Source organism: Sardina pilchardus, chromosome 11, assembly GCF_963854185.1.
Source record: "Sardina pilchardus chromosome 11, fSarPil1.1, whole genome shotgun sequence".
NCBI lineage: Eukaryota > Metazoa > Chordata > Actinopteri > Clupeiformes > Clupeidae > Sardina > Sardina pilchardus.
Genome location: NC_085004.1, coordinates 15,049,099 through 15,066,598, shown reverse-complemented (window position 1 = coordinate 15,066,598; position 17,500 = coordinate 15,049,099). Strand labels below are relative to the sequence as shown.

At 48.7% G+C, this 17,500-nt stretch overlaps 1 protein-coding gene across 4 annotated transcripts in view; it reads left to right on the top strand.

Annotated features, from left to right (window-relative positions):
- The window catches only part of fam13b (family with sequence similarity 13 member B), a 56,009-nt gene that overhangs the window by 17,322 nt on the left and 21,187 nt on the right, over positions 1 to 17,500 (top strand). For 3 of the 4 annotated variants that reach the window (XM_062549513.1, XM_062549515.1, XM_062549516.1), the window contains exons 4-7: positions 1 to 109; positions 734 to 944; positions 1,692 to 1,839; positions 8,635 to 8,756. The exon at positions 1 to 109 is cut by the window's left edge and continues 104 nt beyond it. In XM_062549513.1, coding sequence (XP_062405497.1) covers positions 1 to 109; positions 734 to 944; positions 1,692 to 1,839; positions 8,635 to 8,756 — 590 coding nt within the window. The remainder of the gene's footprint in view (positions 110 to 733; positions 945 to 1,691; positions 1,840 to 8,634; positions 8,757 to 17,500) is intronic. The other variant, XM_062549514.1, reaches the window with a different exon arrangement.

Here is a 17,500-nt window from a genome sequence, read left to right as displayed (position 1 = left end):
GAGGCGGACCTAGCCTCGGCCGTCAGCCTGCTCCGCCTCTTCCTGCAGGAGATGCCCCAACCCGTCATCCCCGTCAACCTGCAGACACACATCCTGCAGATATATCAAGGTCTGAACACACACACACACACACACACACACACACACACACACACACACACACACACACACACACACCTGGCAGCCCCAACCCATCATCCCAGTCAACCTGCAGACACACATCCTGCAGATATATCAAGGTCTGAACACACGCACGCACGCGCACACACACACACACCTGGCAGCCCCAACCCATCATCCCAGTCAACCTGCAAACACACATCCTGCAGATATATCAAGGTCTGCACACACACACACACACCCAGCAGCCCCAGGCCATCGTCCCTGTCAACCTGCAAACCCATATCTTGCAGATTTATCAAGGTCTGAGCGCACACTTAGTCACACTCAATAACATGTAGACCGTATCCCACAGACACACACACACACTTGGCAGCCCCAGGCAGTCATCCACGTAAACCTGCAAACCCATATCCTGCAGATTTATAAAGGTCTGAGCACATACTCAATCACCTGTAGACCCATATCCTGCAGATACACACACACACACACACACACACACACACACACACACACACAGATGCACACTCACATACTTTGCCCCAAGCTGCTGATGTGAGTGACCTCTCTTGTGTGTGTACTCATCTCTGTGTGTGTGTGTGTGTGTGTGTAGAGTACACCAGTGAGGAGGAGCTGGCGCGGAACCTGAAGTACTGGCTGCAGCAGCTGCCGCAGCTCAACTACAGCCTGCTGCGCTTCCTGTGCCGTTTCCTGTCCGGCGTGGCCGCCCTGCAGGAGGAGAGCTGGAGCCTGGGCACACTCGCCGCCGTCTTCGGACCGGACATCTTCCAGTACGACATCACTTCCTCTCTACCCGCCATCCAGTTCAGTACACGACGACCTCGCCCGTGAAAGCTTCATAGTGTCTGATTAGTTAACACTAGGAATTACTCATTAGTTAACACTAGTTAAGCTAAGGTGTTATCCAGGGGCACATTTCCTAAAACTATAGTAACCAAGTAACTAAGTTAGCAACTTTGTTGGTTGCAATGCAATTTCCCATTTGCAACCAGCTAAGTTACTAACTTAGTTACTATGGTTTTAGGAGATGCTATGGTGTTATCCAGGGCACATTTCTTAAAACCATAGTAAAACTAAGTTAGTAACTTAGTTGGTTGGAAATGGGAAATTGCATTCCAACCAACTAAGTTGCTAACAGGTTAACAACTATGGTTTTGGGAAACACACCCTTGAGTAGTAGCAATCTTTAAAAATGATACAATGACTTCCAGGAACCCTGCGCTCTTGTTTGGGTGAAAGTCTTTGTATGGGGGTCACATAGGAGGCGAATAGAGATATAGTCTGAGATCAGAAATAGAAATAGAAAAAGAAAATGGCTTTGTCATCAGGTGAATGAGCTGAAATGGTGTGTCCGTTGGTGTGTGTTAGTAACCTTTGGCCAGAGAAGTTTTTGGGTCAGCAGATGACGTGTGTGTTGATGATTTTTGGCCTCTAACCTCTAACCTCTGCCCTGTGTGTGTGTGTGTGTGTGTGTGTGTGTGTGTGTGTGTGTGTGTGTGTGTGTGTGTGTGTGTGTGTGTGTGTGTGTGTGTGTGTGTGTGTGTGTGTAGTTCGGGCACAGAGGTGGAGGAGCTGAAGGAGCAAGAGTCAGTGTGCCGTGTTCTGGCCGAGCTGCTGGAGAATCAGGAGGAGCTGTTCGACTCCGACGAGGAGGATGACGTGTCCACAACCAACGACTACAGCTCCGTCAACGAGCAGGTCAGACATCTTCGCCTCCACGTCATCTCTCTCTGTCTCTCTCTCTTTCTCTCTCCTTTCTTTCTTTATTTCTTTCTCTCTCTTTCTCTCTCCTTTCTTTATTTCTCTTTCTCTCTTACACACACACACACACACTCTCTCTCGGTCCTCAGCTCCTCACCCTCTTTACCTCCATCTCTCCGCTAGGTGAGCTGGTGAGACCTCTCTTCCTCTCGTTGATCTCTCACTCTCACCCTCTCTCTCTCACACACACACACACACACACACACTCACTTTGGCTCTCACACACACTTCTCTGACCTCGGTGCCAGCATGCCCATACATGGCATTTCTATAGGAGTTGACTTTGAGTTGGAATTTGACTCCTTGCGCCCGTAAATGAGGTTTAATGTAAAATCTAAATATGGTACAGGAAGGGGCTGGAGTTAAGAATTTGACTTCTGTTAGAAGTGGACTTTGGCCGGAATGTGACTTCTGTTTGGTCAATGGGCTTTTTATTTCCTCCACAATCCGGCTCAGAAACTCACTGATCCCTGGTATTATTACCTAATAGGTTAGGAAGGTGTTCAACAAACTGTAAAAAAAGGTGTGTGTGTGTCTGGGTGTGTGTCTGGATCTGTGTGTGTGTGGGTCTGGTGTGTGTGTGTGTGTGTGTTGGTCTATGTGTGTGTTGGTCTGTGTGTGTGTGTGTGTGTGTGTGTGTGTGTGTGTGTGTGTGTGTGGGTAATGTTTGTATTAGGGATGAATAGGATTAGGCGTGGGGCAGTCATTGATCCCTCTGTGGGCATTAGCGTGGCTGCAGCCCCAGGCTGTAATAGAGAGCAGTAAAGGTGATTACGGACGCAGGACCAGCCGCCGCTTGCACAACACGCCAGGCCTCAGGAAGTGGACCAGAACCAGGTTAATACGTCTACAGATTTTTTTTTTGCGCAATTCTCTCCAGAGTTCCCTCTGGAAAAGGACCAGTGGAAAAAACACACACACACACATACACACACACACACGTTTTGTGAGGTCAGGTACCAGGATCACAAACAAGTACATCAGCCCGTAGACTGGCTCCACCACAGGTACCTCTGGGTTGCTTGTCTTTTCATCATTAGAGAGTGTGTGTGTGTGTGTGTGTGTGTGTGTGTGTGTGTGTGTGTGTGTGTGTGTGTGTGTGTGTGTGTGTGTGTGTGTGTGTGTGTGTGTGTGTGTGTGTGTGTGTGTGTGTGTGTGTGTGTGTGTGTGTGTGTGTGTGTGTGTGTGTGTGTGTGTGTGTGTGTGTGTGTGTGTGTGTGTGTGTGTGTGTGTGTGTGTGTGTGTGTGTGTGTGTGTGTGTGTGTGTGTGTGTGTGCGCGCGCCTCTAGGTTTGCTTGTCTCTTCATCATTAGTGTTCATACCCAGGCAGTGCTCATCAGGAAGATAGATTAGCTTTTGTGAAGATCTCATCAGTACATTCAGTAGACAAAAAACACTCTCACACACACACACCAGACCCACACACACGCAATTTGTTTATGTCCAAATGAAGAAAATGGTGCAGGGACACAAATATCATGGATACAGCACAATACATACGTCACACACACACACACACACACACACACACACACACAGTAGCTGTCCCCTAGCCAGAGAGAACTCTCCAGAAGGGGCCAAAGTGCTCAGCACTGGCCCTAATCCTCCCCCCAGAACAGCGCGGGGGCTTCCCAGACACAGGGTAGGTGGACAGTGATAAGCCATAAAGTCCCCCCATGTGACTCTGCTCTCCACTGCTGCTGCTGCTGAGACCGAGACACCAGGAGCAGTGATGACGGAATAAGAACACCGGGCTGGAGAGAGAAGGACAGAGATGGGGAGGAGAAAGAGAGAGAGAGTAAGGGATGGAGAGAGACAAAGAGAGAGAGAGAGAGAAGACTGAAGCTTAGAGGGAGAGAGAGAAAGAGAGGGATAGATGGAGGGAGGGAGGGAGGGATGGAGAGAGATCTAGAGAAAGAGAGAATTCCAGAATGAGTCCCTGAGGTGACTGAAGAAGGCTGTGTGTGTGTGCGTGTGTGTTATGAAACTGTATGATGTAAGCTTGGAGGCGACTCCAGCAACACCCTTGCCTGGCTCTGCCCAGAGTCACAGCATGCCCGGCAGATAGCCGCTATATTATGTCTGTGTGTTGGGTGTGTGTGTGTTGGGTGTGTGTGTGTGTGTGTGTGTGTGCGATCAACCGCCACCAGCGCCCCCCACACCTGCTGTGGAGGGGGAGACCTCCCATCCTCTTGGAGACAGACTCCGAGACGTCAGGACTCTTAGCCAGGAAGACGGCGAAAACAATCGGCGCACAGAGCGGTGTTGGACCTGTGCTGCAGGGGGCCATTGTACTGCAGGCGTGGCGTGGGGACCGCCACAGGGTGCTGCGGATTGGTGGGGGAGGGGAGTCAGCGTGAGGTCTGGGGGCTTTGGGTGGAGGCCGTCGTAGTGCAGTGGAATGAGCATTGTGGAGTACGGCTGAAATTGTGAAGTGGAGCGTAGGGGGGAGGGGGGTCACAGGGTCAACTAGAGTCCAGGAAAGCTTTGTGGAAGACCGCAGACGGGCCGTGGGGGGGGTAAGAGGTAGTGGAGGGCGGGGTCGAAAGGTCACGGGGGTCAGTGGGAGGACTAGTGTTGAGTCAGGAGTCGTAAACCTCGCTCGTCAGTAAATCACCGCCCCGTCCCCGTACAGTCTAGGCATCGAGGGGCTCAGTCTGTGCATATAGCTGTGACACCTAATCTGATATGACACCAGATCAGTTTGAGATCCCTAGAGACGAGGGTGTGTGTTGAGACGAGGGTGTGTGTTGAGACGAGGGTGTGTGTGTGTGTGTGTGTGTGTGTGTGTGTGTGTGTGTGTGTGTGTGTGTGTGTGTGTGTGTGTGTGTGTGGGGTTGTGTGTGTGTGGGGTTGTGTGTGTGTATCAGGGGTTAGATATGGTAACTGGGGCAACGACCTGGCGAAGACGGTAGAGCATGTGATCAGCTAAACATATACTGTATACATACACACACACACACACACACACACACACACACACACACACACACACACACACACACACACACACACACACACAAACACACTTATAACATCAGCATATTACATAAATGGCCATGTCTGTGGAGTTGCGAGCATGTGATTGACAGATATAGTTGCAGATTTGTCTCCAGGGCGTTTTCCCTGGAGTGGAGTTTTCCCAATGGCGCCCGTCCCAGATCCATGGCCTTTAGGCATGACTGGACCAAGAGTCCTCGCTACTTTAGATGGTATTTGGACTCGAACGGTGGCACACTGTTGGCTTTTGAAGGAACAAAGAACCGCTGCGGCCAGTGTTCCGCGTCCACTCAAACTCATTAATCAACCGCACAAAGGCTCCCACACACCAAAGGCCAGAGCATTTTTTATGCATTCATTCATTCATTCTTTTATTTATTTATTTGAAGTTACGGTCCCCAGGGATCCTTTTTGCATGATGTAACGGCTGGAAAGAGGTTCCTCTCGTACTCGCGCGCTCGCTGGTGCCACGCCCCTCTCCTCTGTCTGCTGCAGCTGGAGCTGGGAGGCTGCTGAGGACAACACACACACACACACACACACACACCACCTCGGGGGCAGACAATGTCTGGGCACAGCGAGCAGTGTGTGTGTGTGTGTGTGTGTGTGTGTGTGTGTGTGTGTGTGTGTGTGTGTGTGTGTGTGTGTGTGTGTGTGTGTGTGTGTGTGTGTGTGTGTGTGTGTGTGTGTGTGTGTGTGTGTGTGTGTGTGTGTGTGTGTGTGTGTGTGTGTGTGTGTGGGGGGTTAGGGGGGGGTGGTGGCGATGGGCACAGTCCGTGTTGACTCTACTCAATGCCCCTCCAGCAGAGCGCCAGTGGGCAGAGAGGCCGTGCCCTTTTGGTCAGGCCGTTCCTCTGTGCCCACTCGTCCATCACGGGCACATCGAGACCCTGCCAAAGCAGATCATACACACACACACACACACACACAGAGAAAGAGCGAGAGAGGAGAGCTCTCATGGAACTTTCTAGAACAAAGCTCACTCAGACCTCTCAGTTGCTAAGCTGAAGGAAGGTGGTTTCTGGTGTGTGTGTGTGTGTGTGTGTGTGTGCGTGTGTAGGTGTGTGTGCGTGCCTGCATATGGGCTGAATTCTAGTGATGCCAGTGCTTATCTAAGGAGCCCAGGACCTAATTAGGTGAAGTGTGAAGGTTGGCTAAGGTTACTGCTTCGCCAGGTTACATAATGCCAGTACAAACAATACAGCCCCATAGGAGCAGGGCGTATACGTGCGCGCACCCACACACACTCACACACACACACACACACACACACACACACACACACACACACACACACACACACACACACACACACACACACATTCCACCACTTCTGTTAGCTAGTATGCAGCCACTATGACTACAGAAGTTTCCTTCCGTCGGTCCCCATGTTCCAGCCTGTGGCTTAGCGGAGAGGTAGGAGGGAGGTTTGTGTTGGGAGGACACGTTCCTTTGGAAGGCCTCAGCGTCAGGGCAGAGTGAGTGACCGCTGGTCAGATTTAGTGTGGGGACGGGTTCATTTGGGTTGGTCGTCCAGCTGAATGAGAGCTCAGCTCCCCATCACGGTGCAGGCATGGCCATTGCATCAAGACAGAAACGGGCGCTACTTTCAGCATTTCCTCCATCCATCCATCCATCTGTCCGTCCGTCCATCCATCCTACACTCCTTAATTAGAGTCAGTTATCAGCATGAGAGAGAAATCTGCCCCAGTCCGTGTTCCAAAGACACACACCCCCCCCCCCTCATTTATTCTCCTTCACAAGCACACACACACAATGAGTCATGTCTTCGAAATGATGAGAGAGGGGAAGCTGTTAGCCAATCACTGGGCAAGAGGGTCTGGTTGCTATGGCAATGTGGTTCTGTCACTGCAGTGGAACCAAGGGGACATTCACACTAACTCAGTTGGAGGTGTGTGTGTGTGTGTGTGCTAAAGTATGTAAAGGGAACATATTTGGGAAGGTGTCAGCGGTTTGAACAGCAATCATTCTTCAGATTCCTACATCCTTGATCATCCTTCGTGTCGTCTTGCTCTTTCTTTTTGTTTCTCTCCTCTCATACCCTCTCTCATTTTCTCTCTCTCTCTCTCTCTCTCTCTCTCTCTCTCTCTCTCTCTCTCTCTCCTTCCCTCCTTGTTGTTTTGTCCATGAGGGATTTGACCTGAAGCTCGTTGGAGCGGCTGGCATGCCACCGGCTTATTTTTAGCTATTCTCTGTTGAGATGTTATCACATCACATTCTTAACTAGACTCGCACACACACACCCACAGAGACGCACACAGACACACACACCCTAGAGATGGCTGATCAGCTAATGAGCCGCCTGCATGGCTTTGTGTGTGTGTGTGTGTGTGTGTGTGTGTGTGTGTGACCGAGCTGATCTTATTTGTTTCATGGTGCAGTTGGGTAGTTGGTTTGCTGGTGTAGATATGCCCATAGGAGTCGGTAAATCCGTCTTATGAACTGCAGCTCTGCGGCGCTGACCTTGTCTATAAATATATTGTGTAACAGAATGTGTGGTCAGAGTTATGCAATGGCAGTACAAAGAGTTACATATTTGTTTTATTTAGTGTCGTGGCATTGCTACACACTGCATTAAAGTGCCCTATTAAATGCTGACCGTGTGTGTGTGTGGTGTGTGTCTGTATGTTACATCAGTGTGTGTGTGTGTGTGTGTGTGTGTGCGCGCCTGTAGGAGTCGTATTGCGTAATGTATGTTAGACTATACTGTGCTAGTCTCTTAAGTTCAAGTGTGGGGGTACTGGAACATCATTACAGTGAGGAATTTAGTTCACACATATCAGTTTCAGGCATTTCTCGCTCTCTCTCTTTCTCACACACACTCGCGCACACACACACACACACTCTTACACACACACTTACACACTCTCTCTCGCTCTCTCTCTTTCTCACACACTCGCGCGCACACACACACTTTCTCTCTCTCTCTCTCTCTCTCTCTCTCTCTCTTGCGCACACACACACACACACACACACTCTTCCCCCTTTACACAGTCTGTCTCTGTCTCTGTCTCCTTCTGTCTGTCTTTAACGGTGGCACTCACGCTCTCAAATTCAAATTCAAACTGCTTTGACCGCTTACATTGAAAGCAATGCAGTTTAATGTACATACTACGATGCAACTCGAACATCGCAGTGCTGAGTATGGCGGCATCAGACCGCAAATCCATCCCCTGGTGACCTAGTAACGTTTAACGGCCATCTTCCGCGGTGGCTCCAGCGGGAGCGAGAAGCACTCCCTCGTCTTCGAGCAGGCCAAGGGGCGGTGTGGGTGTCCTCATTCGCAGCGTATCAGAGGAAGCCTCTGCTCTGCCCCATTAATGCCCCAGTGTTTCTCTCAGCCATGTTCAGGATGGTTAACGGCTTAACATAGACCTCATCAGCAAGCGGTTGTTATCGTTGTAAACCCAACTGGCTTCTGGTGGTGCACTAATTTTGATGAACGAAACTGCTTCAGGGTATACATCAAATGGTGTTCCCTGGTTGCTAAAGCTTGTTTATTTTTAACCTTTTGCATGTAAAAGAGTCTTTACACACAGACGCAAATACTCTCTCTCTCACACACACACACACTCTCTCTCTCTCTCTCTCTCTCTCTCTCTCTCTCTCTCTCTCTCTCTCTCTCTCTCTCTCTCTCTCTCTCTCACTCTCATTTATTCAAGTTTGGAAGACATGTAGGTGTGTGTGTGACCTCTTTTCTCTCTCCTGCAGATCACCGAGCTTCTGGAGGACGAGCGTGTGGAGGGGTGTGAGGATCTCCCTCGAGATGGAGAGGATGCCCCCCCAACGCGCCCTCCTGACAGCCCCCCGGACCCTGACAGCGGCCCCTCCAGGTTAGCAACACACCACACACACACACACACACACACTCACACACACACACACACACACACACACACACACACACTCACACACACACACACGCCACAAAGAACAAACCACACTCCATTCCCCCTCTCTCTCTCCGTCTCTGCTTCTCTCCCTCCCTTTCTCTTTCTCTTACTCGCCCCCTCTCTCTTCCCTCTCTCCTGTGTCTCTTTCTCTTTCTCTCTCTTCTCTTCTCTTCTCTCTCTGCCTCTCTGTGTTCCTCTTTTACACCACCACAGATTGTCCTGGCTGCCTTAGGGATTTAGTGGTTGTTGACTTAGTCTTGTTGACCTTCACACAAGTCATAAATAAATAGCCTGCCCCCCCACCCCCCAACACACACACACGCGCACACAAACACACACACACATACACACAGACACACACACACACACAGGGGAATGCCATATCCCTCGGATGTGACGTATTAGCTTCATACATTGAGTTCTCGTGTTCATAGCTTCACTCCGAGCTGATATGGTGTGTGTGTGTGTGTGTGTCCTGTACTCACCTACTGTATGTAAACGTGCTTGTGTGATAAACAAGGAGATATGCACTGCGTCATACACACACACACACACACACACACACACACACACACACACACACACACACACACACACACACACACACAATAAAAGAGCTAAGCATGCAAGGAAACATATCTGTGTGTGTGTATGTTCATGTTTTGTACGTTCACACGTGCATATCTTATGCGCGCACACAGTGTCTAGGGCTGTTTAAATAGATGTGTCCTGGATCATATCAAGCGGTCTAAATTTGCTGGTATGATGAGAGCTTGACAAATGAGGACTTGGATTCAAATAACTCACACACACACACACACACACACACACACACACACACACACACCAAAACAAGACGATTCAAATAACTCTCACACACACACCCACACAACAAACACACACAAACACAGTTTGACACTTATGTGTACACAATATTAATTAGCCGAAGGCATGGGAGTGATTTGTTCAGAGATTAACCCAGACCATGAGGCGGCCATATTTATTTCTGTTTGGCTCCAGGAGAAAGGGCGGCCTTTAATTTATTTGTTTGGCCCCTTAAGCCCAATTCACACCAAAGATCCTCGTCTCATATTTAGGGTTTGGCACAGTGGGTGCACGTGTCTCCTGTGTCTCTGTGTGTGTGTGTGTGTGTGTGTGTGTGTATTTCTGTATAAGCATAGACAGCCAGTCCATTGCACACACACACCCACACACACGCACAGACAGTGTATGGATCCTATGTGTGAGCATCATTGCTGCACGAGCAGCACACTCTGTGCCGGCATGTGTCCAGGCTCCTGCCCAGCTGGGTCACCTGCCGTCTACAATCATCCGCACATGAGTCTGGCGGGGGTACCGTGGGGGGGGGGGGGGGGGGGGGCTATCTGCCGCCAATAATGGCAGTGATGGGTTATCTTGGGTCATCTGAAACCCACAGACAGGATGATATCGGGGTCAGAAGAATCTGGACTCATAACGCTGCTCTCCAGCTGCACGAGTCCAGCCAGGTCATCATGGCCATACTCGGCAGATATCTGGCAGATGTGACGCATCTCCATTTCTACCATGCGTGCGTCAGTGCAGCCTGCTCAGGGCTTCCTCCTGTCTCCTCATACATTCAGAAATCTGACCGACCTCTACGACTGGATGTTTTCCACAGGTCGTGCAGGTACACCTGAAATTTCGCCACTCTACCTCTTCGTGTCGTATTGTGCTCCCTCCCCCTGCCAGTGGTAGCGGCACGGCCTGGTCATCGATCGGTCCGGGTTCAGGAAACAAACCTGTGACCCACGTCACTTTGGATAAAAATGGCTGTTCAATACCAGTCACTTTACTTTTTAGCTGGAAACACACACACACACACACACACCGAGTGTATGGATCCTGTGTGCTAGCATCACCGCTGCACGAGCTGTGCACTACGTGTGTCTACATGTCCAGGCTCCTGCCCCAGTTACTGTAGGTCACTTGCCACTAGTCATCGCAGTGATGGAGTGTCTTGGGTCATCTGAAACCCACAGACAGGGTGATGTCGGGGTCAGAAGAATCTGGACTATTCAGCATAGAGAGTGGATAAGCCAAAAGCAGCTACTTAATATCTGCACACACACACACACACACACACACACACACACACACACACACACACACACACCACCCCTCCCAGTTCAGCTACTCTCCCTGTGATGGACCGCTGCTGACTCCACATAACGCTGCTCTCCAGCTGCACGAGTCCAGCCAGGTCATCATGGCCATACTCAGCAGATAACTGGCAGCCTGCTCAGGGCTCCCGTCCTCCTTACATTCAGAAATCTGACCGGCCTCTATGACTGGACATTTCCACAGGTCCACAGCTCTACCTCTCCCCTCCCAGTGGTAGCACCACGGCCTGGTCATCGGTCGGCCCGGGTTTGGGGGAATTGTTGATTGCAGGGGAGACCAACCAATCAGTGGTCAGAGTGGTCACCAATCAGTAAAGCTGTCAGTATGGCAACAACTTAATTTGTGCCGGCAGAAGAGATGGGTTGTCAGTTTTACCACTAGCCAGTAACTTAAATATGAGTGCTAGTTTATCCCCCCCCCCCCCCCCATCTATCTGTGTGTGAGTCTGTGTGTTCAGCTCGTGCTCTTGCTCAGGGTGACATAGAGAATTACATGGAGCAGCTCAGGGTGAAGTGCCCTGCTCAGGGGCGCTATGGTGGCAGCCCTTGGTACCCAGCCCACAATTTCTGGCTTTACACTCGGGGGGTCCAGACACCACTAGACCAGGGCTGTACACTGCGAGCACCTCGTCGCAAATGCGAGGAAATATATATTTGTGCTACTTGAAAATATGAAATGGGAGCACAGGTGCGAGTACTGAATTCAACCCTTTTATTCGCATTTTGCTCCTAAAAATCCACACCAAGTGGATCAAAGTATAGGCTAGTAGGCCTACAATTTTCGCGCATCTGTATACAAATTTCATGACAACTCTAACGCTCCTGGCTGGAAACTCACGCTTTCAGCATCAACCTCGCTGTCTCTCACACACGCAAGAAATGTCACTCCAAAACCATTCTTCTTTTTCTTCAATCTGTTCGTTAGCCTATCAGTTGGTGACTTTGTAGCGATTAGCCTACCGTTGAAACGGCAAATCATGATAAGAATGTTGACTATATAGCCTACAATTACCGTGTTCATTTCAAATATTATTATTATCACGGTTGATAAACACGGTGTGGAAACCGTGTTAGCTTCACCCCAGCCTGCATTTGACATAGGCCTGGTTGACTTCTATGAGAGAAATCCGACTGATTCTGTTGTCTAAATGATGGATTTAACCACGATTTGGTGTAGGCTACACCTGCTTTAAAAAGGCGGAACATTTTCATTGCAAATGTGCGCATATAGCCACTCTGCGTCTTTGTATGGAGGTTACATTCACATTAATTCCATTCCACTAACGTTATCAGGAGAATACCGTAACGTTTTATTTTGAGCTCTGGTTGTCACTCATTGGATATAACAGATATAGCCTACCAAACTCCAAGACGAGTCATGGTAGAGTAAGTTAAGCACCCAGCCAATTAAACATGACCAAGGAAAAAGTGACAACTCGATGCATGCCATGGTAGGCTACCTAAATTAGAGAAGTTAACGTTACTGGGCAGTGGACACTCATCTTTTCTATTACACCAGAAATATTTGTCTTTACCTTTGTTCGTTTTTTGAACATTTAAGTTATTTAATGAAAACATGATGTATCCTTGAACTATGCTTGACTCTTTTAAAACCGAATGAAATCTAATTATGTTCACGTACATCTTAAAGTGACAGGCACTCAATTAGACCTACACACCACCCCTGTAATATCATTACAGTGTAATCAATATGAAGTATTCAGTTTACTGAATATTTTAAGCTATAGGCCTAAGTAATTATGCAGATCCTAAAATGCTATAGGCTAAATTGATAACAAAATGTATACAAATTCTGAATTCAAAATATGAAATAAACAAGACAAGCCATTTTCTGTGTGTGTAGGGTTTGAGCAGAGACTATGATTGCCACTGCTGTGAATGATCTGTATCCTGCTTAAGGCAAGAAGGTTTTCAAGGAAATTTCATAGTGCTCCTAAATTTCTTTCTGTGCTCCTAAACTTTTTCATTTAGGAGCACCTGTGCTCCTAGTGAAAAAGCTTAGCGTACAGCCCTGCACTAGACGCTAAACAACCGCTGCCCATCTGATAGTTTTCCTCCGTTCTGTGTAAACGATTACAACAGCACTTATTTTTATTTATTTGACAGATTATTATTTTTATTTATATTTATTATTTAACCTTTATTTTACTAAGATTGATTGAGATTCATTGAGACTCAGAGTCCTGAGTTATGTTACTTGAAACTAGTCACTCCCTGCTTTTAGGATGGTTCTTAACAATATGCAGAGGAAGTGGGGATTGGGAAAGTGTGTGTGTGTGTGTGCGCGCGCGCGCGCGTGCATGTGCTGTTGTCGTGGCTGGCCTGGTGGAGTTCTTGAGTGCTGTCTCCGTGGTGACCTAGCAGAATGGCGTGAGCCCCGGCCCAGATCAAAGCTAAATATAAGCCCTGGCCTCTATCCCTCTCATGCCCCATGGAAAGTATTTTTCCAGCCCTCAGAAATAAACTGCCTCCGGGGGGGTCTACAGGGGGGCAGTTTGGGCAGGGTGACAGGCCGAAAAGTGCTCTTGATGTGTCACCACCTCTCTAATGTGTGTTAACAGATGTTTGCGTGTTCACCTGAAGACTACAAGGTTGTGACAAATTGGTTACTGAGTAACGTTTAACTCCCAAGAAGTAACTGCTCTTTCTGATGTGGTGGACAGAGTGGCTGTTCTATTGTTTTAACTGTGTGTTTGTTACAGTTTTGTATCGTCTGTAAGATACTCGTATCTGATTGGCTGGCAGGTGTCTGATTGTTACACAACGCTAATAGCACAAAGTAACGTTCAAGAGCTACTTACTTTGCTGGACCAATGTGTTAGCTAGTTAGTTAGCCAGTTAGTTTATTGTCTCCATGGGAAAATTAATTTTCAGAGAGCTGTACAAATACGCCCACCATACCCCATCCTATTGTATACACATCAGAGGTGTGGAAGTCTGGCTTAAGAAAATAAAATTCCTGCACCACATATTTATTTCAACCATTATTAGCACAACTCCTCGCCCAGGTAAAACAGCTATTTAGTAGAATCACCTGTGCTACTGTAAGTGCACGGGTAAAGCCAGTACATTGTAGGACTTTTACTGTCAGAAGCCGGGCTTTTACAGCACATTGCACATATCACACGACAGTAGCCCACACATTGCATAGCAGAGACTTGGAACAGAAAGAGACTAAACACAGACATCAACACATAGCACACTAACCATATCATCTTACACACACAGCATTAGCCCTCACCATAACTTGTCTTTATTTAGTGCTGTTAGTGCCGAAGAGGTTACTTGGAGACAAGCGACATTAGAAACGCAAGTTTTAAAGTCAACTTTTCCTAGAGCATTACACTAGAGTTTGATTTGTTTTCATTTCAAAGCATCTGCGTTGGTTTTGAACAGATCTGGGAATAGATGGAAAGGAGATACATTTAGAAATATGATTAGGTACAAACAGGGACAATGATACGGAGACTTCTCATTGCTCTTACTCCCAGTATCTATTGCGTAATTGTAGTGCACATATGGAGTAGACCTTATCCAGTCAGCGAAACAGACACGGTGTCCCCAAACATGCCCCATCTTAGTTGAAGCACACAGAGTGTCCCTGACACCTTCTCACCCAGACACACACGCGTACACCCACATGTACACCCCGCTGGGATTCAGGGTAAAGCCGCCCGCTTTGTAGAATTGAATGCATCACTCCGCAATCTAACACTTTGGGTGATGAAGCATGCTGCTGTGTGTGTGTGTGTGCGTGTGTGTGTTTGTATGTATTAGCGAGCGAGAGCTCAGCATCCCGTAGCCGGTGATCCAGTGCCGGTTCTGGTCCTGATCCGGATCAGATGCGGGCCGATCCCGGCTGCGGTGAGGGATCCCTCGCTCACACAGGGTCTCCCACGGAGCTATCTGTGTCAACACCCCCGAGTGTCAACACCTCCTCCATATGCTGAGGCGCTCTTGGGCTACACCGGGGGGGGCGGGGGAGCACCCGATACAACTGGTCATAACAGGAGCCCCTGTCTGCACAAAACGACACACACACACACACACACACACACACACTAACCTTCCCATGTCTGACTCATAGACTGAGGGTGATCAAGAGCTGCACTGAGTAGAACTCTTCACCTCTCAGTGCAATGTGGACTCTGTGGCAAGCAAATTATCGTGGCTGTTGTGTCCTTTTATTCGTTATTATTATTTCTTTCTTTTTTTTTTCATGTGTGTGTGTCCAGTGACATGGGATGGTTATGTTTAGCTGAAACTCAATGCTATGTTTATGTGTTGATTGCACACACACACATACCCCGCTTACTCTTGTCACACCCCTGCGCACACACACACACTCACACATACACGTACATGTACATACTACACACATACACACTTGTCTTCTGGAGAACTGGGTCATGTCTGACACCCTATATGTCACGTCCACACACCACACACACACACACACACACACACTCAAATACTCACACACACACTCAAATACTCACACACACACACTTTCTCTTTCTCTCTCTCCCACACATACAGATTATGTGTGTTTGCGTGATCTCATGCGAGCCGGGGGCCACTGATGTGCAAAGGCATGCAGTTATGTAAGTCGCTCGGCGTGGCGTGGCGTGGCGAGGCGGCGTCTCCTGTCGTGCCCTCGGTCCTTGGTGGAAGAACTCCACGCTGCCTCCCCTGCTGTTCTCTCCGTCTCTGCCCTGAGCTCTGTGCGCTGTGGAGAGGTGTGTGTGTGTGTGTGTGTGTGTGTGTGTGTCTGTGAGTGTGTGAGTGTGTGTGTGGAGGCTACCGTGTTTGTTCCTGTTGGCCTCCTCTGTTGTCCTTGTTTGGTGGCATGCTTCGGGCCTGGCTACTGCATGGTAACATGATCCACAACCACCACCTGCCCCAGATATCGACATGAGAGTGTGTGTGTGTGTGTGTAAGAGAGAGCAAGAGAATACAGACGAATAAATTGTATCAAGCTTTGGACAGCTTCTCCTGTCTCTCTCTCATACACACACACACACACACACTATCTGTCTTCCAGGAGCAGTGAAGAACGTTACAGTACATGCACTGACACACACACACACGCACACACCCACACACACACACACACCGAGGAGGAGTAGTCCAGCTATTCTCAAGGACTTGCAGCAATGTTGTCGCAGCACGACCCATCTGGTGTATTTGACCACGTCATGTTCATTTTCAGGATCGCTGTGACTAGTGTCTTTCTCCAATTCTCTGGATCGCGTTAAGATATCGGAGAATGCCAAGAACTTACTGATCCAGCTAGAGAATTAGGAGCAGTGTTTGTTTGTCTCTTCTGTTTCTGGGTGTTTCTTACGCCTCGGCGTCCCAGAAAGACATACACTGTAGGCTTTTTCTTTGTTTTTTTTTATTTGTAGACTTTCTCAACTTTTATTTTAAACTATGATTTTTGACAAATTTGTCTCTTTTGTTCTATTAGGTGCAAAATGCCATAACCATAATCATAACCATAACATCATACACGGACCTATAGATGCCAAACAGAGAGACTGTGTGTGTGTGTGTGTCTGTGTCTGTGTGTTAATGCCATTTTGCGTGAGTGGGCATTTCGGCGTGACATTTGAGGGTATGTATGTGTCAGTGTGTTGGTACATGTCAGTGACATTTTGTGTGTAGGTGGCAATGTGGTGTGTGTGTGTGTGTGTGTGTGTGTGTGTATGATTGAGGATATATGTATGTGGATTATATTTCTGGATATGTGTGTGCGTGTTTGTTGGAGGCTTCTGCGAGTCATAAACAGCCTTGTCCTTTCCATGGCTGTGAGGAGTTAACCATGACTGGCATCTGTGTGCCAGTCACAGGTTTAGGTGTGTGTGTGTGTGTGTGTGTGTGTGTGTGTGTGTGTGTCTGTCTGTCTGTCTGTCTGTCTATCTATCTGTGTGTATGAATGTGTGATTGTAGGTTATGTAAAGCCCCTCTATGACAGGTGCGGAGCTTGCATCTCATCCTCCCCCTAGACTGTCAGCAAGCCCTGTGATTGGACAGCAGCCCTGCTGCCCCGCCCCCAGGCTGTGCTGATTGGCACAGAGCAGGCTGGGTGGGCTGATGCCAGGCAGGGCTGTGATAGAACAAGGCTGGATGTTGTTTACCGCAGCACTTTGCTGCAATTGCTGCAGAGCTTCGCACCGCTCTCTCTCTCTCACACACACACACACACACACACTCGCTCACACGCTGGCGCACACACACACACGCGCGCACACACAGAAGAACGTCTTGGGGAGGACTCCACAGAATGCACTCGGCGAGCCCTGGTGCGGTCTTTGACCTTCTCGAACAGACTTTATCCCCGCAGAGCGGCCAGTCCGGATAACCAGACTCTCAACTGAGTACACACACGCGCGCTATCACACACACACGTGCTCTCGCTTGCGCATACGCACACATAGAGGCATACACACACACACTCGCTGTAGACCAGCAGCAGCAGAGACGGCGTCTCCTCACGCG